This window comes from Musca domestica, unplaced genomic scaffold (assembly GCF_030504385.1).
Source record: "Musca domestica strain aabys unplaced genomic scaffold, Musca_domestica.polishedcontigs.V.1.1 363, whole genome shotgun sequence".
Classification (NCBI taxonomy): Eukaryota; Metazoa; Arthropoda; class Insecta; order Diptera; family Muscidae; genus Musca; species Musca domestica.
Window position 1 is genome coordinate 262,866 of NW_026712319.1, and position 24,326 is coordinate 287,191.

Genomic DNA, 24,326 nt, shown 5'->3' on the forward strand with positions numbered 1-24,326 from the left:
TGAAAAATATTCTTTAAAAAATCCTCTAAATGTCCTTTGAATAATATTTCAAGAAAAAGTCACGTTGATTCAATCTGAAGGTCCTTTGAGATATTCTCCTATGAAAACCATTCTTAAATAGTTCACGTTGATGGCTCGAAAAGTCCTTAGAATAATATGCTTAAAAAGATCCACGTTGGTGGATCTGAAAGTCCTTTGAAAAATATTTTTAAAAAATCTGGGCCTGAAGGTTAGTTGAAAAATATTCTTAAAAAAGCTCAAGTTGATGGCTTTGAAAAATATTTTTAAAAAATCCAGATTGATACCTGGCTTTGAAAAATATTCTCAAAAAATTCAAGTTAGTCCTTTCAAAAATATTCTAAAAAATCCATATTGTCGGCCAGAAGGTCCCTTGCAAAATATTCTTAAAAGTCTCCCGTTCTTGGTCCTGAAGATCCTTTGACAATTTTTCATAAAAAAACCGTGTTGATGAGTCTGAAGGTTCCTTTGACAATTTTTCTTACAAAAACCATGTTGATGGGTCTGAAGATTCTTTCAAAAATATTCTTAAAAATCTGTTTGCTGCTGAAGGTCCTTTGACATTTTTTCTTAAAAAAATCCGTGTTGGCTCTTTGAAAAATATTCTCAAAAAATTTTTGGTCCTTCAAAAAAAATACGGCACAAGAACCCACTTGGATTTTTAATGATTTTGTTTTTAATTTTTTTTTAATTTATTTTTAATTAAATTATTTGTAAATATATTTTTTAATTAATTTTTTAAAATATTTTTTTTTTTGGTCTCCTGGCTTAAAAAAAAAAATATTTTTTTTAAATAAATCTTTAAATATTTAATGAATAAAATCAAAATTAATTTTCCGATTTCTTTTTCTCGTTTCAGGCCCTCGATTACGACTGTGAAGTGCAGGAGCAACAGGACATACCCCAGGCCATTCAACTGCTGGGTGAAATGAACAGCAACGTCAAACAGGTCACCGATTTGGTGGAAGGCATGCTACAGCGTGTCAAACGTGGTGAACTTACAACAGAATATGGCCTCAGTTTCCTGGAAGTTAAATATCACATGCTGCTCGATTATCTGATCAATTTGACCTATGTTGTGCTGCGTAAATGTTCCGGCGAAACCATTGAAGGTGATCCCTCAATAGAACGTTTGATTGAAATACGTACAGTTTTGGAAAAAATACGACCAATCGATTACAAGCTGAGATATCAAATCGATAAGCTGGTGAAAACGGCCACAACGGGTGTGTCATCGACGACAGATCCAATTTTGTATAAGGTAAGGAGGCAGATCTTTTTTTAATTTTTTTTTTAAAAATCAAAATCTTTTTTTTTTAATTTCAGCCAAATCCTGAAAACATGTTAACTAATGCCAATGGCGATGATGAGGATGAAGACGATGAGGATGATGATGACAGTGCTTCCGAGTCCGAAGAAGATGCCGAGGATGATGTCAATGGCGTTAAGAAACCCAAAAAGGGTGCCACCGCAGGCAAACCTGGTATTTATGTGCCACCCAAAATCAAACCTGTCTACTATGATGGTGATGAGAAACCTGAGGACAAGGAGAAGAAATTGTTGGAAAGAGCCAAGAAACGGGCAATAACGTAAGATCGAATTCCGTTTATTGTTGTACCATAACTAATTGTTTTATTGCATTTTAGATCATCAATGATGGAGGACTTGAAGGAGGAATATTTGGATGCCCCCACGGAAATATCTTCTGGCTCTCGTGCCCAACAGATATTGTCCAGAGCCCAAAAGGAGAAACAAGAATACGAAGAAGCCTATCTGACACGTCTGCCGGTGACCAAAGCTGAAAAGCATCGCAACAGGAAACTGACAACATTGGGTATGAGCAAAAAAGGATCTTAAGCAAATACTTGTGAAAAAAAAAATTATTTGAGGAACTGATTTTTTAATTGAGGAGCTGATGGGTTCTAAAAATTTTTGTAAAAAAATCCACGTTTATAGGGCTGATAGGTAGTATAAAAATACTTGAAAAACGAAAAGGAAAAATATTAAAAAAATTACACTTAGGGAAAAATTACATCCACGCTAAGGGTGTTGATAGGTCCTATAAAAGAGATTATCTTAAAGAAATATTTGTAAAAAAGCCAAGTTTGGGAAGCTGATAGTCATATTAATATTTGTAAAAAGTTTAGGATTAAAAGACTGATAGGCAATAAAAAATATATTTAAAAATCCACATTTAAAGAACGTATACGTCCTGTAAAAATTTAAAAAAAAATAAGAAGGCGAAAGGTCTTACAAAAATATTTTTAAAAAATCGCACATAGGCATTGAAAAATTTTTTAAAAAAATCCTCGTTAACAGTGTTGATAGGTCCTATAAAAGAGATTATCTTAAAGAAATATTTATAATTTTGGCAATCTGATAGGTCCTATTAAAATTTGTTAAAAAAAATCAGGTTTAGAGGACTGATAAGTCCTAAAAAAGTATATTTGAAAAGTCCACATTTGAAGAGCTGATAGGCATTCTTAAAATATTAAAAAAAAAAACAAATTTCAGGAAGGCGAATGGTCTTACAACAATTTTTAATAAAATAAAATAAGGTTGCTAGGTCCTATAAAAATACTTCAAAGAAATCCTTGTTTGAAGCGCAGAAGATTAAAAATAATTTAAAAATCTGTGTTTAAGAAGCTGAAAGGTCCTTTTAAATATTCTTAAAAAATCGCCTCTAGTTGGCTGATAATTTCTATGGAAATATTTTTAAATAATCCAACTTTAAGAAGCTAAAAATACATTTTAAAAGTTCAGGTTTAGAGAGCTGCTAGATATTTAAAAAATTCCACGTTTTGGGAGCTGATAAGTCCTATAAAGGTATTTTTTGAAAAATCCACTTTCAAAGAACTGGTAGGTCCTATAAAAATATATTTTGAAAATGCATTTTTGTGGAGCTTATAGATATTAAAAAAAATCCACATTTTGGCAGCTGATAATTCCTATAAGGGTTCTTTTAAAAACCATCCAAAGGGTTTGAAAGTTTAGGCATAGGGAGCTGATGGTATTTAAAAAATTCCACGTTTTGGCAGCTGATAAATCCTATACAGGTATTTTTTTAAATCCACTTTCAAACAGCTGGTAGGTCCTATAAAAATATATTTTGAAAAATCAGGTTTGTGGAGCTGATAGATATTTAAAAAATCCACATTTTAGCAGCAGATAATTCCCATAAGTGTACTTTTAAAAAATCCATCCAAAGAGCTGATTGGTGCTATAAAAATATCTTTTGAAAGGTCAGGTTTAGGGAGCTGATAGATATTTAAAAAAATTTAGGTTTTGGCAGCTGATAAGACCTATAAAGGTATTTTTAAGAAATCCACATTCAAGGAGCTGGTAGTTCCTATAAAAATATCTTTGGAGAGTTCAGGATTAGGGAGCTGATAGGTATTTAAAAAATTCCACGTTTTGGTAGCTGATACGTTCTATAAATGTATTTAAAAATTCCTCGTTTTGGAAGTTGATAAGTTCTATAAAGGTATTTATAAAAACATCCACGTTTAGGGAGCTTTTAGGTTCTATAAAATTATCATTTGAAAGTTCAGATACAGGGAGCTGTTAGAAAATGTTTTTAAATATTTTAGGTGGCTGATAATTTCTATGAAAATATTTTTAAATAATCCAACTTTAAAGAGCTGGTAGGTCCTATGAAAATATCTTTTGAAAGTTCAGGTTTAGGAAGCTGATAGATATTTAAAAAACTTGGCAGCTAATAAGTCCTATAAAGGTATTTTAAAAAAATCTGCGTTTCAAGAAAAACACGTTTAGAGATTAAAAGATTTCAGGAAGTTGAATATTGAAAAAAATAAATAAATAAATAGTCCACGTTTTAGAAGTAGACATTTCCCATAAATATACTTTAAAAAAATCCACGTTTTGGAAGTTGATAACTCCTATAAAAATCCTTTTAAAAAATCCACTTTTTAGGAGCTGATATGTCCCATCCTTTTAAAATGACCACGTTTTAGAAACTGATATCTCCTATAAATGTCCTTAGAAAAAATCCACGTTTTAGAAACTGATATCTCCTATAAATGTCCTTAGAAAAAATCCACGTTTTATGAGCGGATATGTCCTATAAATATCCTTAGAAAAAATCCACGTTTTAGGAGCTGATATGTCCTATAAATGTCCTTAGAAAAAATCCACGTTTTATGAGCTGATATGTCCTATAAATATCCTTAGAAAAAATCCACGTTTTAGGAGCTGATATGTCCTATAAATATCCGTTTAAAAATCCATATCCATAAATCCATATTCACGTTTTGGAAGTTGATAACTCCTATAAAAATCCTTAAAAACATCCACGTTTTAGAAGCTGAGATGTCCTATAAATATCCTTGTTAAAAATCCACGTTTTAGAAGTTGATATGTCCTATTAATATCCTCTTAAAAATAACGTTTTAAAAGCTGATATGTCCTATAGATACCCTTTTGAATGCACGTCCTACAACAATCTTTTTAAAAAATACACATTTTGGAAACTAAAAGGTCCTTTAAAGCCCTTTTGAAAATAATCATGTTTAGGAAGATGATAGGTTCTTTAAAAATATTTTTTAAATAATCCAAGTTTAGGAAGATGATAGGCCTACCTTGGTCTTCAAAATTCACGTTAAAGGAGCTGATATTTCAAGGAATAAAATCCACATTTAAGGAGTTGATATGTCATGGAATTATTTCTCAAAAACCCCCAAGTTTAACGGGCCAATAGATCATGGAACAAATATCCTTAACAATCCAACTTTATGGAGCCTACAGATCATGAATTAAAATTCCTTAAAGAACCAAGTTTAAGAGATTAATAGGTCAAGTATTTAATTGTTTTACAATTTCACGTTTGTGGAACTGCTTGGTCATAGAACAAAACTGCTTAAAATTCATTTTTGAGGAGTTGATATGTCAAGTAATAAAATTTCTTACAAATCCACATTTAAGGTCCCAAGTTTAATGGGTTGATTTTGATCAAGTATGAAAATGCTTAACAATTCCACGTTTGTGAACCATGAATTAAAATGCTTTTAACATTTACTTCTAAGGTTGCAGAATAAAATGCATTAAAAATACAAATGTGAAGAGCTTACAGGTCGTGGTAAAACAACACAGTTCAAATCCATTTTAGAGGGCCAACATGTTTTGAAATAAAATGCTTTTAAAATCCAGGTTTAAGAATCTTATAGGTTATTAAATAAAATTCCTTAAAAATCTACTTTTGTGGAGCTGATAGGTCATGCATTAAATTTTCATAAAATATCTCTTTTAAGGTCTCTACAATTCCACTTCTAAGGACTTTTTTTGTCATGGAAGAAAATTGGGAATGGAATAAAATTCTTCTGATAGGTCATAAAATAAAATCCACCTCCAAAAAGGTTATAGGATCAAATGCTGTAAAGGACGGGTTTGAGGGGTTGATAGGCCAAGAAATAAAATGCATTACAAAGTCACTTGTGAGGAGCTGATAGGTCATAAAATAAAATTCCTTCAAAATCCACGTTTATAGGATTAATTTAATTAGGTTCAGATAGGTCATAGAATAAAAAGTTTTAAAAAATACGTTTGAGGAACTGATAGACTATAAAATTAAATTCCTTTGAAATTGATGATGAGATTCCGGGCCGAACTTTGAATATCCTAAACCATTTGGAACAAATTTGGAAGTTTCCAAAAAAATAAAATCCGTTAAAAATTCTGTTAAATTCTTTAAAATACCTAATATAGCCGTTATATTGGGGTCTAAACGAAGACGTGGACCTGCATAGACAACGTTTGTCATAAGCCATTAAAATTTTTAAATGAGAAACTTTAAAAAAATAATGTCGCTAAAAACATCAAAATACCGAATATTGGGAGGCACTTTTATAGGGAGGCTATATGAAGACATGGGCTTACATACGCAATTTGTTGTCATATATCCATTACAAATTCTAAATACGAAATTTGAAACAACTCCGGTAAATAATGTCCCTAAAATCGTCAAAATATGGAATATCAAGGGGTGTCGTTATATGAGGGCTATACGATATCGTGGACCGATATAACCCATCTTCGAACTTTGTCTGCCTGCAGACAAAAGATCGATATGTGCAAAATGTTAGCTTCTTATCTTTATTTTTGTTTTGACTCTAGCGTGATTAAAACAGACGGACGGACGGACATATTCAGTTCAACATCGATCAAAATTTTTAATAATTTTTTCTTTGATATTAAATTTTCTCCCTTTTAATTCCAGGCACCCTGGGCGATGAAATCCTCGGTGAAATAAGTCGTGATGCAGCTCTACGCGGTGATTCGCTTGGTGGCAAAAAACGAAAAGCCAAGGGCGGTAAAGGCAAAAAGAAAGGTGGCAAAAAACGTAAATTCCATTAAATAGCAGACAATTGAAAGGAAACAAAACAAAAAAAAAAAAAAACACAAAAACTGAAAACAAGAAATGGACCCGCAAATCAACAAAAAAATTAAAGATTATAGAATTATTCAAAAAAAAACTAAAAACAAGAACAATGTAATTAATTATAAAACAAAACACCCCTCTAACAGCAAGTAACAGATGAAAAAAATGAAGACGTCATTAAATTCACAAAAAAGTAAACAATTTTTTATAAATTACAAAAATTCCAGTTTTTACATGAGAAAGAAATATTGAAATAATTAATTGAAATAAGAATTGAAAATGAATTATTAATTATTAATTTAGAAAAGAAAAAATACAGCAATATAAGAAATGAAGTGAATGGAAACATAGAATGAAATATGTGAAAAAATAAAAAAAGAATTGAAAATTGTAACAACAACTATAAAAGGAAAAATAGTAAACATTATTTTTTATGTTTTAATTTTCAAATTAATAACAGGAAACGGATTTTTTTTTTTAATTTGGAGCATAATTTTAAAAATCCATTATTGTAATAAAATTATACAGAAAAACAAATTTCATTTTTAGTTGAAGTAATTTCTAACATAATCTTCCAATTTTTTTTTACTTAAAAATAAATAAATTAAAAATGAAATGAAAAGGTAAAATAAATTTGAAATTCTCTTTTATTTTGCCATTTCTTTTCCTTCATAAAAACCATGAGCAATAAATTCTATTTTTATATTTGAACATGCTTGTTATTTTATTTTTTTTTTACATGAAGTTTCGTTATTCTTTCATAAAATGTTTTCTTATTTTTTACAAAAAAAAAAAAAAAAAAAAATCAAAACTATATTTGTTCTTTTGAATTTTAATATTTTTTTTATTTTTCAACGTAAAATAAGTATATTTATAATCAAAACTGTTTTGTTCTCTTTGGGTTTCATTTTATTTTTTATTATTATATAAAAATATGTTTAATTAATTTTTTTAACGTAATATTAGTTAATGTTTCATAAATTGTTTTTACATAAAGTTATGTAATTTTTTTTGAAATATGAATTCAGTTCTTGTTTAATTTTAATTTTTACAATATATTAAAAAATATATATGTTTCATTTTAATATTGTGTTAAATATTTTTTTTTTTAATTTTCAATAAAGGTAAAATTAGTTAATTTTTCATAAATTGTTTTAATTTTTTTTGGAATATATATATTCGGTTTTTAATTTTTTTTCTTTGAATATGGATTTATTTTTTTAATGCTAAGAAAATCTATTTTAAATTTAAATATTAAATATTTTTGTTCTCTTTGAATTTCTGTTTAATTTTTAATATATGTATTAAAAAATGTATGTTTCATTTGTATATTTTTTTTTTCAACTATTTTTTTATTTCAATAAAGTACTTCAAAAAATAATCCTTTTCATTTATTTTGTTTCATTTTACTTCTATTTTTTTTTTTTGGTCCCATTTTTAGCAATATGATTCTACTTTTTAAAATTATATTTTTTCAGTAGATTTAAATTTTTTTATTTATATTTTTTTAATTCTTATTTTTTAATTCTTATATTTTATTGAATCTATAAAAATATATTATATCTATATTAAAGCCTTACAAGTAAATAAACATGTAAACTGCATTACAGTTTCGACAGCAAAATTTCAAGAAAAAAAATTAAAAATAATTATTAATTTTTTGGTATAAAAAATATTTTTTAACATTAGAACAGTGTTTGGCTTGCTTGTTTGGGATACCATAGTATTTTGTTGTTGCAAAATCGTCAGGCAAAATCCCATTATTGTTGTTTTTATAAAAACAACGTTTGTTTATTAGTGGAGAACGATGGTAATGTTTACCAGGGGGTAAGGCAGGGAATACCTAGGTTTCGGAAAGAGCCACCAATCCTCATCAGTTCCCTTGTTTCTTGTCTGGGATATTCTCCCCAGAAGTTATTTTAAAAAATAACTTCTATGACAAAAAACATTTTTTACCCAAGTGACGAGATCGTAAGCTCAATAGAAGAGGAACAAAAGAATTACATAAAACTAAAATTCTTTTGGAAAATCTTCTAAATCTTACAACCGCACTTATAAACATTTACATCTTTCTCCACTTGTTATGCTTTCGTTCAACCTGAACGAAGTAACATAACCATGTAAGTTTGTTTTGTCTGTTACAACAAAAACCCCTTCGTCGACCGTGCCTGTGTCTATTAATAGAACAGTGTTTGGCTTGCTTGTTTGGGATACCATAGTATTTTGTTGTTGCAAAATCGTCAGGCAAAATCCCATTATTGTTGTTTTTATAAAAACAACGTTTGTTTATTAGTGGAGAACGATGGTAATGTTTACCAGGGGGTAAGGCAGGGAATACCTAGGTTTCGGAAAGAGGGAGAAGGTATTCCCTGCCTTACCCCCTGGTAAACATTACCATCGTTCTCCACTAATAAACAAACGTTGTTTTTATAAAAACAACAATAATGGGATTTTGCCTGACGATTTTGCAACAACAAAATTTTTTAACATTTTTGAAATATAAATTGTTTAAACATATTTTTATGTAAAACAATAAAATCTTATTTTTACAGGATTTTCTTAAAAAATTGTTTTAAAAATATATTTTTTTGTTTAATTTTTTAATAACATTTTAGCAAATAATACTTATTAATACTAAATTAAAAAACAAATACTAAAAAAATAGAATTAGTGATGTTTTTTTGGTTTTAAAAAATATTTTGTTCACATTTTTTTAAATATAATTGTTTTAAAAGTTTTTTTTATGTAAAAATATAATTTTATTTTTACAGGATTTTCTTATTTATTTTTTTAAATATATTTATTTGTTTAATTGTTTTATTAATATTTTAAAACATAGTACTTGTATAATCCTAAATTAAAAAACAAATACTAAAAAACCCTAACTTAATTAAAAAATACTTATTGACTTTTTTGTTTTACAAAATATTTTTTCTATCATTTATAAAAACATAATTCTTCTTTTTACAGAATTTTCTTAATTTTTTAAATATATTTTCTATAATATATATTCTTTTATATGTTTTTTTTTTTTGTTTAATTTTTAATAATAATAATAATAATACATAATACGAATATAATGCTAAAAATATATATATAATTATTAATTTTTTTGGTTTTAAAAAATATTTTTTAATCATTTTTTAGATATATTTTATTCAAACCTACTTTTATGTAAAACATAATTCTTATTTTTACAGGATTTCATTAAGAAATTTTTAAAAATAATTTTATTTAAACATATTTTTACGTAAAACACAATTCTTATTTTTACAAATTTTTCTTAATTTGTTTAAAATATATTTTTTAAAATTTATATTTTTTTATAATTAAAAAACAAATACTAATTGAATTGAAGAATTAATAATATAATTATTTATTTATTATTATATATATTTTTTTGTTTTATAAAATATTTTTTCTAATTATTTTTTTATATATAATTTATTCAAACCTATTTAAAGTAACACATAATTCTTATTTTTATAAGATTTTATTAAAATATATATTTTTTCTGTCGATTTTTTTTTGGCTTTAAAAATAGTTTTTAATAATTTTTTTAGATATAATTTATTTAAACCTATTGTTATGTAAAACATAATTCTTACTTTTACCGGATTTTATTAACAAAAAAATATTTTTTTGGTTTAATTTTCTTTTTGAAATAACATATAATTTTTTGGTTATAAACACTAAAAATTACATAATTTTTTAACAAAAATATTGTTTTTTTTTTTGTTTATTTATTTATTTTTAAATAATATTTAATTTTTTGTTAACATATTTTTTCGAAGCCCACACTAAAAATGACATATTGTTTTGACTACAAAAAATATTTTTTTGGTTTAATTTATACATTTATTTATTTTATTTTATTTATTTATTTATTACTTTTTTTTAAATAATATTTAATTTTTTGTTACTATATTTTCACTAAAAATTACATAATTTTTTAACTAAAAAAATATATATTTTTTATTTATTTATTTTTATTTTTGAAATAATACTTAATTGTGTGTTAATATATTTTTTCACGGTAAACGATAATAATTACATAATTTTTTAACTAAAGAATTGTCGATTTTTTAAATAAAATAATAAGTTTGTCTGGTTACTTTTCCCGCAGTAATTGTCCAGCATCTTATTTCTGAGAGAGTAATTTAGTGTTGTTCTCCTTTGCAATAGAACTGTAAAAAAAAGTAAACAGAGAAAATTCTTGCAAAATCTTGCCAGCAATCAGCTGAAATGCAAAAACGAAACAATTTGCCCACCATAGAAAGAAATGAAGCAGGTTTAAAATGTACTTGTCCAAATAAATATAAATCACCAGATGGAGAAGAAGAAGAGTAGCAAGTGATTGCAAGAAAAAAATTGTTGAGCAAGAATTTGCAAACTCTTACTGATAAAGAACAGTTTACATGCTCTCTCTCTCTCTCGAATCGCCCTCTTGCAGAGTTTACAGTAAACATTAGCAACAATTCTTGCAAATGTAAGGGTAACCAGACACACCTCATATTTCTTTATTTGTAATTTTTTCTTAATTTTTTTTTTCTTTTTTTTAATTTACAAAAATGAAATTGAAATCCACCAGACTTGTAAATTATTAAACACATTTCGAAATAAAATCTAAAAAAGAATGTAAAAACTAAACCTTAAATATTATGTTGTTTTTAGGAGACAAAAATTATCAAAAAAAAAAAAATTAAAATTAATTCCAAAAATATTAATAATTTTGAAAAAAAATTTTGGCAGCAAAAAAAAAAACGATTAAAACAAACACGACATACAAAAATCAAACGCAGTTTACAAAACCCGACAAAAACAAAAACAAAATAAACCAAAAAATATGCAAAAAATATTTAAAATCAATAGAAGAAGAAGAAACCAAAGAACAGCTACAACAACAACAACAAGAAATAGAATACAAATTGAAAAGTTGAAAATAAAGCACAAAGTAAAATTTACAAAATTTATCACAAAACAAAAACCAAACAAATGAATGAAAGAAGAAAACGACAAACCTAAAGCAAAAGTGATCCACACAGACGACAAAAAGACGAACAAATTTTGAAATCATGAAACCAAACACACACTGATACACATTCATACATACACACTGACACAAGCAAACCAGTAACTATACAAAACAAAAAATGGAAATAAAATTGCAGTTGCCTTATTATACAAAAAATAAAAAATAAATAAATGAAATAAAATAAAATACAAACAAAACAAGTTTGAAACAGAAAACTTAAACAAGAAACTTTAACAAATAAAAAAAATATAGCAAAGAAAATGGAAAATATATCAACTTGAAACCACAAACCAAAAAAAAAGAAAAAAAACAATTTTTAATGAAAAGTGAAACAAAAATGAATACTAATATTTTTTAAACAAATAACCGAACCGTTATGCAAGGGCATGCGAGGCAGAAAGTGAAAAGTTTTTTGAGCTAAGGGGGGGAAACTTAATTATATACTTATATATAAAGGGTGAGATAAAAAAAACTGCAATAATTTTAACAGCTGTCGAACGAGTGACCTAGAAATAACAGCAGTCTGAAGTTGGTTGCAGTTTAAATTTCTCCGAAAAAATTCCCCTTAGACCCCAAAATTTTCCGTTTTGTGTCTCACAAAATCCCACGAAATAAATTCAATCAAAAAGAATATACTCAAAATTTCCCCACCCAAAATACTGAAGATAAAAAATAAATCCAAAATGAAAATGGAAACTGTTATATTTAGTTTTTATGACAAAAAATCAAAGAAATTAACTGAAATTTGTAAAAAAAATTAACCAAAACTAAAATTAATATTTATGTAATATTTTTAAAAAATAAATTTATGTATATGGGGAATATATTATGATATAACAAAAACAAAATTAACCTATTGTGGCAGAACATTTTTTTTTAATTTTTATATTTCAAATATCTTAAGGATTTTTAGTTCTTCCTACTTGTGGTTTTTATACTCGTATATTATTAAAGTAATATTAACAAACTCCTAAAAACAACTGAACATTTTTTTTAAATATAATGTAAGGTTATAAATTAAAAAAAATACTATTTCGAAAATAAAAACAAACAAAAATACAAAATTCCACAAAAATATATATATATTTAGAAATTATAAAAAAAATACTATTTCGAAAATGAAATGACAAAAATCTGAAACTGAAGACAATTTTTTGGATATTATGAAAAAAAAAAAACAAAAATTATTTGTCAAAACTAAATTTTTACAGTAAAGAGCAAAGACTTCAACATTAGAATTAATTACTTGCTAAACAGATGGTAGTTCTACAAAATTTTCTAAAAGAAACTTTCATGAAGATCCTAAAAAAATCCAAAAGATGATGCTGATTATAAGCTATTCAAAACAAAAATTAAAAAATATTCTACTGAACCTCCCATCCCAGAAAACTTGCAATGTTTGCAATTTTTTTAAATATACACATTTAGCAACATTGTCAATGAGGTCATTTTGGTTAAATCTCTCTCAAATCGTTCTCTTTTGCAAAACTTTTATGTTAACAGACTATTTCCAGTAGTAACTTGCAATTATTGTATCAATTGTTACAATTCAATTCACAATCAGACAGAGCTCATGAATAGTTAAGAAATCATTTGAAAGGTTGGCAACGCTAATTGATCTTTTTCTTACTTTGAGTACCCTATTTGCACCGTTGCAAATTTAAAGCGCTTTTTGCTCTTTTTCGTGTAAAAGTGAAGAAACTTGAATAAAACAATTTATAGCATTAAAATAAATTAAAATAAGTGATTTAAATAAACAAATTAACTATATTGGTATTAGAATACGTGTGTGATATGTTAATAAGTGTCTGTAGAGCAACAGACAAGTTTCAAAATAAGATCCTGTTCCATCCTGATCCATGCCCAATTTAAACAACGTTTGTCGGCCGCTTTTTTAAATCAATAGTTGGAACAAAATGCGGTAATAATTGAAAACGCTGTATGTATAAATTTTATATATTTAATTTATTGTGTATTAATTTTTATATATATAATATTTATGTATAAATTATTGTTTTTATATCCTCCCCAACTGGGAACAAGTTGAGTTTACGAAGTATTTTTTATACCCCACACCATATATTGGTAAGGGTATTATGTCTTTGTGCATTTGTTTGTAACATGGAGAAGGAAGCGAGATAGACCCATAGTTAATTTTGAGGAACTGCATAGAATCACTTTCTGAGTCGATTTATGCATGCCAATCCGTCCGTCCGCCGGTCCATTTATTCTTTTGAACAAAATTCAGGCCGCATTTATTATCCGATTGAGATGAAATTTTTTTAACAATATTTGGTTGGCCCAAGGGCGAACCCTATTGAAATTGGTGATAATCGGATTAGATTTAGATATAGCTCCCATATATCATCAACCGATTTCTGGTTAATTGTGCACCAAATGGCCAATATAAGTCCAAATGACCTGAACTTTGGCACATCGAACCGAATTCAGTCTAGAAGCTTGTACATCAAATTTGTTGAAAATCGGTTCAGATGTAGCTATAGCTCCCATATATATCTTCAACCGATTTCGGGTTAATTATGCACCAAATGGCCAATATCAGTCCCAATGGCCTGAATTTTGGTACATCCGACCAAATTCAGTCTAGAAGCAAGTACATCGAATTCGGAAAAATCGGTTTAAATATAGCTATAGCTCCCGTATATAGGTTTCATCCAATTTGGTGTTTAAGTCCCCACATTCGAAATATGCAATCCCGCAAAAGAATGATGTTTAGTATCAGAAATCAGATACAGCCCAGAAACACCACTGCCAAATTGTATCAAGATCGGTTCAGATTCGGATGTAGTTCCCATATATATCTTCAACCGATTGAGATAAAATGGCCAATATCAGTCCAAATGACCTGAATTTTGGCACATTCGACCGAATTCAGTGTAGAAGCGAGTACAGTGAAACCAAACTATAACTGCTATAAAGCTAAATGTTGATAGCTCGTATGATCTACTGCAAATAAATTCTTTTGTTACGGGAGCTGTACCAAATATGCATAGTGGCCCTGCCCGACTTTTGACTTTTTGCTACTGGTTTCGTTTGGGAATTACCCAGTTCTTCAATCCAAAATTACGGATACATCTTGTCCCTAAATAGTAAAGTGCAATAAATTAATATTTTTAAAACCAACACTTTTTGAAATGGAGCAATAGGTATCTATCAGAATTTTCGTCTATATATATAATTTATTATTTTAGACTATTTTTGATAAGCTAACACATGGTATCATGAACTAACATAACTAGTTAGTTCAAAGTTCTCGATTAGTACTTACCCCCTGAAACAGAATTTTCTAAACAGGTCGTCGATGTCGTATAACCCCCATACAACAGTGGCCCCCATTTTCGGCATTTTCATGATTTTAGCCACATGTATTAATGGAACTGTTTGAGATTTTACACAAGGAGTTTTCTTGGAGTACTTTACTCCCTGAAAAAGAATTGTCTATATAAGTCTTAGGCCCCATATATCAGTACCTCACTTTATTCGGTATTTTGACGATTGACGTATGATGGTACACGTAATGAGTACTACAGCCTATGACAACAATTTTTGTATGCAGGTCCACGTTTTCGTATGACCCCCATATAACTGTACCTCCCGATATTCGGTATTTTCATGAATTCAGCAACATTATTCACCGCAATCGTTTCAAATTTCGTATTTAAAGTTTTAAAGTTCCTCCCAAATGGTGGATGGTACAAAAAGTTCGGCCCGGCCTAACTTAGCCTCTTTTTACTTGTGTTTTTTTTTGTAATTCATGCTGAAAAGAACCTATAAAAATATTTTTGAAAATAATTTGCTATTTTTAAATAAACGTTTAGAGGGGTCTTAAAGAATTGCATTTCTTAAATATATGCTTAGATGGACCTCCAAAATATATATTTTTTAAGATCATGCTTGGTCCAAAACATATTTTTTAAAATCCACGCTTAGATCTTTAAAAAAAAATATCTTAAAATCCCCTATTTTATGAGGGGCTTTCAAAAAATTTTTTAAATGAAACTAGAAAAAAATTTAATTTTAAAAGAAAGTCTAGATAGATATAATCCACAATTATTGCAGACCTATTTCAAGAACTAACAGATTGAAAAAAAGAAGATTTTTGGAGTATATCCAATTTTTAAATTATTTATTAATTTTATAAGACTTTCTGTAAATTGGCTATCAGATTGGAAAAGGTGAATTTTTTGGAGTATTTTATCTTTTTAAAGTTTTTATGAATAAGACTTTCTGTATTTTTTTCGCTCATCTATAAAGGCTAGCTCCAGGTAGTCTATCGACACTCCTATGTTATTTGCTCTTTGCTGTAAAATTTCTATACACATTATTGATAAACAAAATTAGTACGGAAACTATTTCGAACGTCCAGACACAAACAAAAAAACAAATTTTGAAAACAAAAACTTACATTAAAAAAATTAAAATTTAAGATAAAATAAATTTTCGACAGTATTTTGTTTGAAAAGAAAATTGTAGAATTAATTATTACACAAAAGCAAAGGACTAAACTAATGAATTATAAATTCTGAAAAAATGATAATTTCTTTCTGTAAACTTGCTTTAAGCAAAAACAACAACAACAAAAACCAAGTAACTATAATAAATAAAAGAGAAGCAGAAGAATACCTAAGTCTAAGTAACAAAAAATAAAATAAAACCAAATATGACGAAAAAGAACATTTGGTATGGCAACGCAAACTTTTTGGCAACTACAACCACAACAAGCAACACCACCACCATCAACAACAACAACATAAATACAACCACAAAAATATATATCAAAATTTTGTGACAAAATTCGAAATTATTCAAAATTGTAAAAAACTAAAATACTTAACTTTTTGGCTTAAAAAAAATAATTTTTGGCATTTAGATTTAGGCATGGATGTTTTGGAACCCTTGACCCGAAACAAAAATCGTGTGATCTACGATAAACAGGAATTTATTCATAAACAATCAATTCTCTCATCCTAAATGGCGGGGAAATGAAAGTTATGAATAAAAACAACAAATCAAATAAAACATTTTTGGCTATAAATATTAAGAAAACTAAACTAACATCACCACAACAATAGTAACAACAGCAACAACCATAAACAGCAATAGTTTTCAAAATTTTACAGTGCAATAAACCAAAAATGGGAGGCGTAACTTTGGGATGAAGAAACAAATTAAGGGAGGGAAATAAAATATGAAAACTAATATTTTGGGCATTCTAAGATCCAATGCCATCTTTTTAATGCCTCCATAATTTTTCTTCTTCCCCAAATAGCCCCTCCCATTAAAAACCAAAAACCAACCAAAAATCTTTTTTGTTTAAATAACTTTTTATATTTTTTTCTGTTTTTAGTTATTTGTTGAATATATTAATTCGAATTTAGTAATTATTTTTAATATTTTTTTACTAGCAAAAAAATATATGTAAAAGTAATAAAAATATAACAAAAACAACCATAAATAATACTGAAAGACTGAATCTGTTATTTATTGTAAAATATATTTGCCAAAGAACTAATTATTTAAGTATTTATTTTTTATTTTAAAATTTATTTATTTTTTTTAATTTTATATAATTAGAAAAAAATTATTTTTAAGGGTCTCAAAGAATTGAGAAAGAAAGAAAGTCAAAAACAAATATTCTTCAATTTTTTTTTAAATCGCACTTAAATGAGCCTAGGGAAAAAACACTTTTTTTAAATCCCCTCTCTAAGGGACTTTTGTTTTTAAGAAATCCAAAAAAATTATTTTTTTTAAAAATTCCAAGTCTAGAAAAACATATGTTTTTAAAAAAATTCCCTTTTTGAGGGATATAGAAAAAATGTTATTTTGAAAATCCATGATGAAAAGGGTCTAGAAACCTACTTTAAAAAATTTCCAATTTGTGTAAATACATTTAAGATGGGCCTTAAATTTTTCTTCAATTTGCGCTTAGAAAAAATATTTAAAAAAATCAGATGGATCTTCAAAAAATGTATTTTTTTCAAATCCAAGCTTGGCTGGACTTTATTTCCAGATAGTTTTTAAAATGTTTTTATACCCTCCACACAATAGTATGAAGGGTATATTAAGTTCGTCATTTCGTTTGTAACTCATCAAAATAATAATTTTAGACCCAACAAAGTATATATATTCTTGAGCAGAGTAAAATTGTAAGACGATTTAGCCCTGTCCGTCCCTCCGTCTGTTGTAATCCCGCTAGAGTCAAAACGAATTAAGATAAGAAACTAAAATTTTCTGTCTTTTATCTACAGGCAGGCCGAGTTCGAAGATGGGCTATATTGGTCTAAGTTATCGGAAAGGTACCCCAAAAAAAAATTGCGGTATTTTGATGATTTTAGTTACATTTTTCAATGGAATTGTCTAAAAATCCATACTAAAAGTTCTAAGCTAGAAGAGAAATGTCTATATAGGTCCACGATATCGCATAGCCCACATACAACAGTACCCCCAGAAATTCGGTATTTTGATGATTTTAGCCACATAATTCACCGGATTTTTTTCAAATTTCGTATGCAAGTTTGGAAATGGGTATTTCAGCCTATGACAGAAAATGGTCCGTGCACGTCCAGACCTTCGTATAGCCCCCATATAACGGCACCTCCCCATATTCGGTATTTTGATGTTTTTGGCGACATTATTTATCGGAATTGTTTCAAATTTGGTATTTGAAGTTCGTAATGGATACTACAGCTTATGACAGAAAATTGTCTCTGCAGGTTCACGCCTTCGTATAGCTCCCATATAACGGTACCTCCCGATATTCGGTATTTTTATGATATTAGCGACATTATTAAACGGGACTGTTTCATATTTCGTATTTGAAGTTCGAAATTGTTACTTCAGCCAATGCTAACATTACTTATGCAGAACCACGTCTTCGTACAGCCCCCATATGACGGTTTTTATTTGAGCCGTATATTTCGACGGACTTTTTTTTTAATTTTTCAAGTCTGCAGGTTCACGCCTTCGTATAGCTCCCATATAACGGTACCTCCCGATATTCGGTATTTTTATGATATTAGCGACATTATTAATCGGGACTGTTTCATATTTCGTATTTGAAGTTCGAAATCGTTACTTTAGCCAATGCTAACATTACTTATGCAGAACCACGTCTTCGTACAGCCCCCATATGACGGTTTTTTTTTTGACCCGTATGTTTCGACGGACTTTTTTTAAATTTTTCAAGTTTCTTCCAAATGGTGGACGATATAAAATGTTTGGTAGGGATCGAACCATATCTTCCGGTCCTCCACATAGGGCTCAAGATTTTAAAAAATAAAACGCTCAAAGAAAGTGAAATAATCATCTAACTCTCTTCAAATTTTCGGTCCGATATTAAATGGTCAATATTGGCCCATTCCTTCGGAACCTACGCCATAGAGGTCAACAATTTCAATAATCATAACATAAGTCAAAATATATTTAAATCATCGAACATTGGTATACATCTGTCGGCAAAACAGAAACAAGAACTACCGTCCACGTTTTTGGAAGGCCTTTGGAAAAATAGTTTTTTTTAAATCCACGTTTAAGGAAGGTTTTTGAAAAAAAAATTTTAAATCCATGTTTTTGGAAGCCCTTTGAAAAAATATAAATTTTTAAATCCACGCTTAGATTAGATCTTCCAAGTTGTTTTTGAAATGTGTATATTTTTTAAATTGACGCCTCTGATATGCCTTGGAAAAATATTCGTAAAAATTTCTAATAGTCCATGGAAAAGACTTAAAAATTTACTCTCCATGGAAAAAATATTTTTTGGCAACTTAACGCTTCCGTTTGTGCTTTTGAAAAGATATCCACGCATATATTTGGAAAAAATATTTTATTAAAAACCTACGATTAAGGAATATCTTTGGAAAAAATAGTTTTTAAAAATCCACGTTTAAGGAAGGCCTTTGGAAAAAATATCTTTTTTTTAAATCCACGTTTTTGGAAGGCCTTTGGAAAAATAGTTTTTTTTTAAATCCACGCTTAAGGAAGGCTTTTGGAAAAAATATTTTATTCTTAAATCCACGTTTTTGGAAGGCCATTCGAAAAAAATATTTTTTTTAAATCCACGTTTAAGGAAGGTTTTTGAAAAAATAATTTTAAATCCATGTTTTTGGAAGCCCTTTGAAAAAATATAAATTTTTAAATCCACGTTTGTGGAAAGCCTTTGGAAAAAATATGTTTTTTTAAATCCATGCTTAGGGAAGGCCTTTAGAAAAATATTTTTTAAAAATACACGCTCGTGGAAAATATGTAGAAAAAATATATTTTTTAAAAATTCTCGCTTTTATTGGCGTTGATAAAATATCCTTGAAAATGTACGTTTCTGTTAGTCTTTGGAAGAAATATTTTTTTTTAAGAAATCCGCCTTTCAGATAGGCATTGGAAAATTCACTCTTCGGTTGAGCATTGGAAAAAAATTTATTTAAAATAATTCAAGTCTTTGATGGGCCTTGGTGAAATATTCCTTAAAAATACACACTTCTGATAGTCCTTGGAAAAATATTTAAAAAATTCACGTTTTTAACGAATTAGGTCTTAGGGCCTTAGAATAATATTAAATAAATCGACATCTCTGTTAGTATTGAAAATAATATTTTAAAAAATCCACGTTTTTTCGCGATACAGATAGGCCTTTGAATAATAGTTTTAGGAAATTCCCACTTATGCTGGCCTTGAAAATACTATTTTTAAGGAATCCACGTTTTGAAAATTGACTTTCAAATAAAAACGACTTTCTTCTTTGAGATCCCTAACGGATTTTTTATTTTCTTCTTTTTTTAATAAAGACATTAAAACAAAACTAAATATTGCCTTATTTCCAAAACAACAAATCAACAACAAAACATAATTTTTTATTTTGAAAAAATAAAAAAAATGATTTATTTTTTAAGAAACAAAAATTAATAAAACCAGAAATAAGGAAAGACAAACAAAACATCAGCAGAATTGATATGAAAAAATAGTTCAAACTTTTTTAAACAAAACAGCAGCAGCAACAAAGACAGGACCCTCGAAGTCCTTTAAAGAGAAGAAAAAATTACATTTAAACCAAAAAAATGTATAATTATTTAATTCTTTAATTTTTATAGCCAAAAGAAATGGAATGAAAACAGAGATGATTGAAACAAAAAAAAAAAAAAAAAAAACACAAAACAAAAGAGAAATGTTTTAATTTTTAAGTTATAAATATTTATGTAATAAGTAAGCAATTATATTATTATACAAGAGATAACAAATATATATATTTCAACAACAAAACAAAAAAAATAAATAAAATAAAAAACAATCATAAAATATTATTATTACAAAGAATACAAAAAAAATATTTGAAAAATATTTTAAATTTTTTATACAAAAAAAATTAAAAAATATTTTTTTAATTTTCTTTCTAAGTAAAATCACAACATTTCGAGCTTAAAACTTAAGTATTTAATTTAATAGATTAAAAAATATTTTATAAGAATTAAAAACCATTGTAAAAAGTACATTTCGCCATTATGTATTTTGTGTTAAATTTTAATATTATTTTTTAATTATTTTTTTTTTGTTAAAAAATGTTTTTTAGATTCTGAACCTTGAACACTGTGTAAAAAAGTAACCAAACAAAAAAAAAAAAAAAAAAACAAAATATTGATATATATATATGAAATAACATTCATTATTATTCTATAACAACAAAAACCGAAACATAAACAGATTTAACGGATAAACCCCCTGTCGAATGGAAAACTTGATAAACTAAATAAAGAAAAACGTATTATGCATATGACATAAAAAATATCGAAAAATATGTTATGGTGTTTTAATCAAAAAATAAAGAAAGGTAAAGTAAGTTCAAGTTCAAGGACCATACCAACAATAAACGTGGATTTTTTAAAGAATTTTTTTCAAGGACCATCGCTTCAATAAACGTTGATTTTTAAAGAATTTTTTTCAAGGACCATCTTAACAATAAACGTTGATTTTTAAAGATTTTTTTTTCAAGGACCATCTTAACAATAAACGTGGATTTTTTAAAGAATTTTTTTCAAGGACCTTCATACCAATACATGAGGATTTTTTAAAGAATTTTTTTCAAGGACCTTCATAGCAATAAACGTGGATTTTTAAAGAATTTTTTTCAAGGACCTTCATAGCAATAAACGTAGATTTTTTAAAGAATTTTTTCAAGGACCTTCATAGCAATAAACATGGATTTTTTAAAGAATTTTTTTTCAAGGACCTTCATAGCAATAAACATGGATTTTTTAAAGAATTTTTTTCAAGGACCATCCCAACTATTAACGTGGATTTTTTAAAGAATTTTTTTCAAGGACCAAATAACAACAAACCTGATTATTTTAAACAAATTTTTTTGAAGGTCCATCCTAACAATAATCGTGGATTTTGGAAAGAATTTTTTGCAAGGACCATCCCAACAATAAACCTGTATTTTTTAAAAAATTGTTTTCAAGGACCATCCCAACAATAAACGTGGATTTTTTAAAGATTTTTTTCCAAGGACCATCCCAACAATAAACGGGGGTTTTTATAAGAATTTTTTTTTCAAGGACCATCCCAACAATAAACTTGGATTTTTAAAAGAATTTTTTCAAGGACCTTCCCAAAAATAAACGGGGGTTTTTATAAGAATTTTTTTCCAAGGACCATCCCAACAATAAACTTAGATTTTTAAAAGAATTTTTTAAAGGACCATCCAAACAATAAACGTGGATTTTTAAAAGAATTTTTTTCAAGGACCATCCCAACAATAAACGAGGATTTTTAAAAGAATTTTTTTAAAGGACCATCCCAACAATAAACCTGGATTTTTAAAAGAATTTTTTTCAAGGACCATCCCAACAATAAACATGGATTTTTAAAAGAATTTTTTTCTAGGACCATCCCAACAATAAACGAGGATTTTTAAAAGAATTTTTTTCAGGGACCTTCATAACAATAAACGTGAATTTTTTTAAAGAAGTTTTTCATTGACATCCCTACAGTAAACTTGGATTTTTTAAAGATTTTTTTCAAGGACAATCCTAAATTAAACATGGATCTTTTTTAAGAATTTTTTCAAGGTCCTATTGTAGGATGGTCCTTGAAAAAATTCTTTAAACGAAAATAGTTAATGCGGATTTTTTTAAGATTTTTTTTTCAAGGACCATCCTTGAAAATAGTTAACGTGGATTTTTAAAGACATTTTTTCAATGAGCTTCCCAAGAATAAACTTAATTTTTTTAAAGAATCTTCTATGGTATCAACATGGATTTTTGAAGAATTTTGTTCAAGGACAATCCAAACTATCAGCTTGGATTTTTGAAGAACCATCTAAGGATTAACTGGGCAATATACGTTGATTCTTTTCAAGATTTTTTTTAAAGAATTGTTAATGGCCATACAAAGTTCACGTTTTATTAATATTTACAAATTTTAAAGAGCCTAAAAGTATGCTTTGCTTTTATAAACATTTCTTTTAAAAAATAATTTATTTTGAAAAATATAACAGACCCTTCTAATGCTTCAAATGCTTCCAACTTTTTTGGAAATTTTTCGCCTTTGGGGAGCATATATCATTGCTATCAGACGCGTCCACAGGTTGCGGATAGGGGAAAGCCCACTTAAAAAAATATAGAGGACAGTCAGCGGTTCTCAGGGGAGAGTTTGTACTAAATATCCGAGTGTCAATGATCCTTACACTGACGGGGAAATGTTTCGATTTCACTAAAAAAGCTAAACCTCTGTGCTGGTCCCTACATGGTACGGAAGCTATGCCATGACCGACTTCAGTTCCTTCAAAATCTGATGAGCATTCCTATTGATTTCTGGGAGACCACCATGGCAGAGGAGGATCTCTAGTCAAGAGTTAACCCCCCGGGTCTGCTGACCTAAAAATCTCTGATGGTGCCACCACTACATCATCGGCTAATACCGATAATTTTTAATGGTCATCCGTGGCTCTTAACTCATATTTTATGCTTTACTTTAATAAATGTTTAGCCTTTGGGCAGCATAGGTGATTGCTATCGGACGCATACACAGGTTGCGGGTAATGGAAAGTCCAGAAGATCTACTGGGTAGCTGCGAATTGAATTAGCAGTCGCCGACAGTTTCGCCCTAAATACCCGAGTATCAATTATCCTTAGTCTAACGAGTTGATGTTTCGGAGGCCCCCAATAATAGTCAAAGCTCTGTGCAGGATACCCCTTATGCTGGGGTGTTATGCGACCTCGTGACTATCAGTATTTTAGGTTTGCAGTCAGGATACGGAGCTTCGTCGATACCTGGGCATTTCAGGGTGCGGTCGCCATGCCATGTGGGACCTCAATCTAGGGCATTCCGATTATTTTTTGGGAGACCGCATCCACAGGTTGCGGATAGTGGAAACCCAGTAGATATATTAGGTAAAGATCCAAAGATCATTAGACTCACGAGGAGATGTTTGAGGTCCCCCTAAATAACACCGGTGGTCTCCACATAAAGAGGACCCCCTCATGCCATAGTTGACATCAGTCCCTTCAAAATCCGTTGATCATTCCTATTGATTACTGAGATACGCCCTTGGGAAAGGAGGGTCGCCCCGATATGAACTTGGGTCTGCTGAACTGAAAATTGCTGGTGGTGTCATCTCTACAGCATCGCCCAAGGCCGATAAGCCCTTGCTCTCTAGAAAAGAGGCGCTTGAGGCAGAAGGAGAACAGAGCGGCACCGCCACTGGAAATATGGATGTGTTGCTGAATTCTCCGATCGTCAAAAGTGCCAAGTCCATAGAGGCGAGAGACAAAAAGGCGTATCGAAGAACAGCTAATTACTGCAGTCGTTATGTTGACGGGCATCCAGCAAAACTCGCTTTAATTTTTTTCAATTAGTATCTTTCTTAATTCT

At 28.5% G+C, this 24,326-nt stretch overlaps 1 protein-coding gene and 1 long non-coding RNA gene across 3 annotated transcripts in view; both read left to right on the forward strand.

Moving 5' to 3' along the window:
* The window catches only part of LOC101888019 (neuroguidin), a 224,175-nt gene extending 217,279 nt beyond the window's left edge, over nucleotides 1–6,896 (forward strand). The window contains exons 2-5 of one of the 2 annotated variants that reach the window (XM_059126080.1): nucleotides 878–1,279; nucleotides 1,345–1,607; nucleotides 1,665–1,852; nucleotides 6,251–6,893. In XM_059126080.1, the coding sequence (XP_058982063.1) occupies nucleotides 878–1,279; nucleotides 1,345–1,607; nucleotides 1,665–1,852; nucleotides 6,251–6,387 (990 nt within the window). In that variant the 3' untranslated portion in view covers nucleotides 6,388–6,893. Of the gene's footprint in view, nucleotides 1–877; nucleotides 1,280–1,344; nucleotides 1,608–1,664; nucleotides 1,853–6,250 lie in introns of both variants that reach the window. The other variant, XM_059126079.1, reaches the window with a different exon arrangement.
* Nucleotides 6,897–13,104: 6,208 nt separating this feature from the next.
* The window catches only part of LOC109613187 (uncharacterized), a 34,774-nt gene continuing 23,552 nt past the window's right edge, over nucleotides 13,105–24,326 (forward strand). The window contains exon 1 of the long non-coding RNA XR_009342859.1: nucleotides 13,105–13,386. This is a non-coding gene — a long non-coding RNA (uncharacterized LOC109613187). The remainder of the gene's footprint in view (nucleotides 13,387–24,326) is intronic.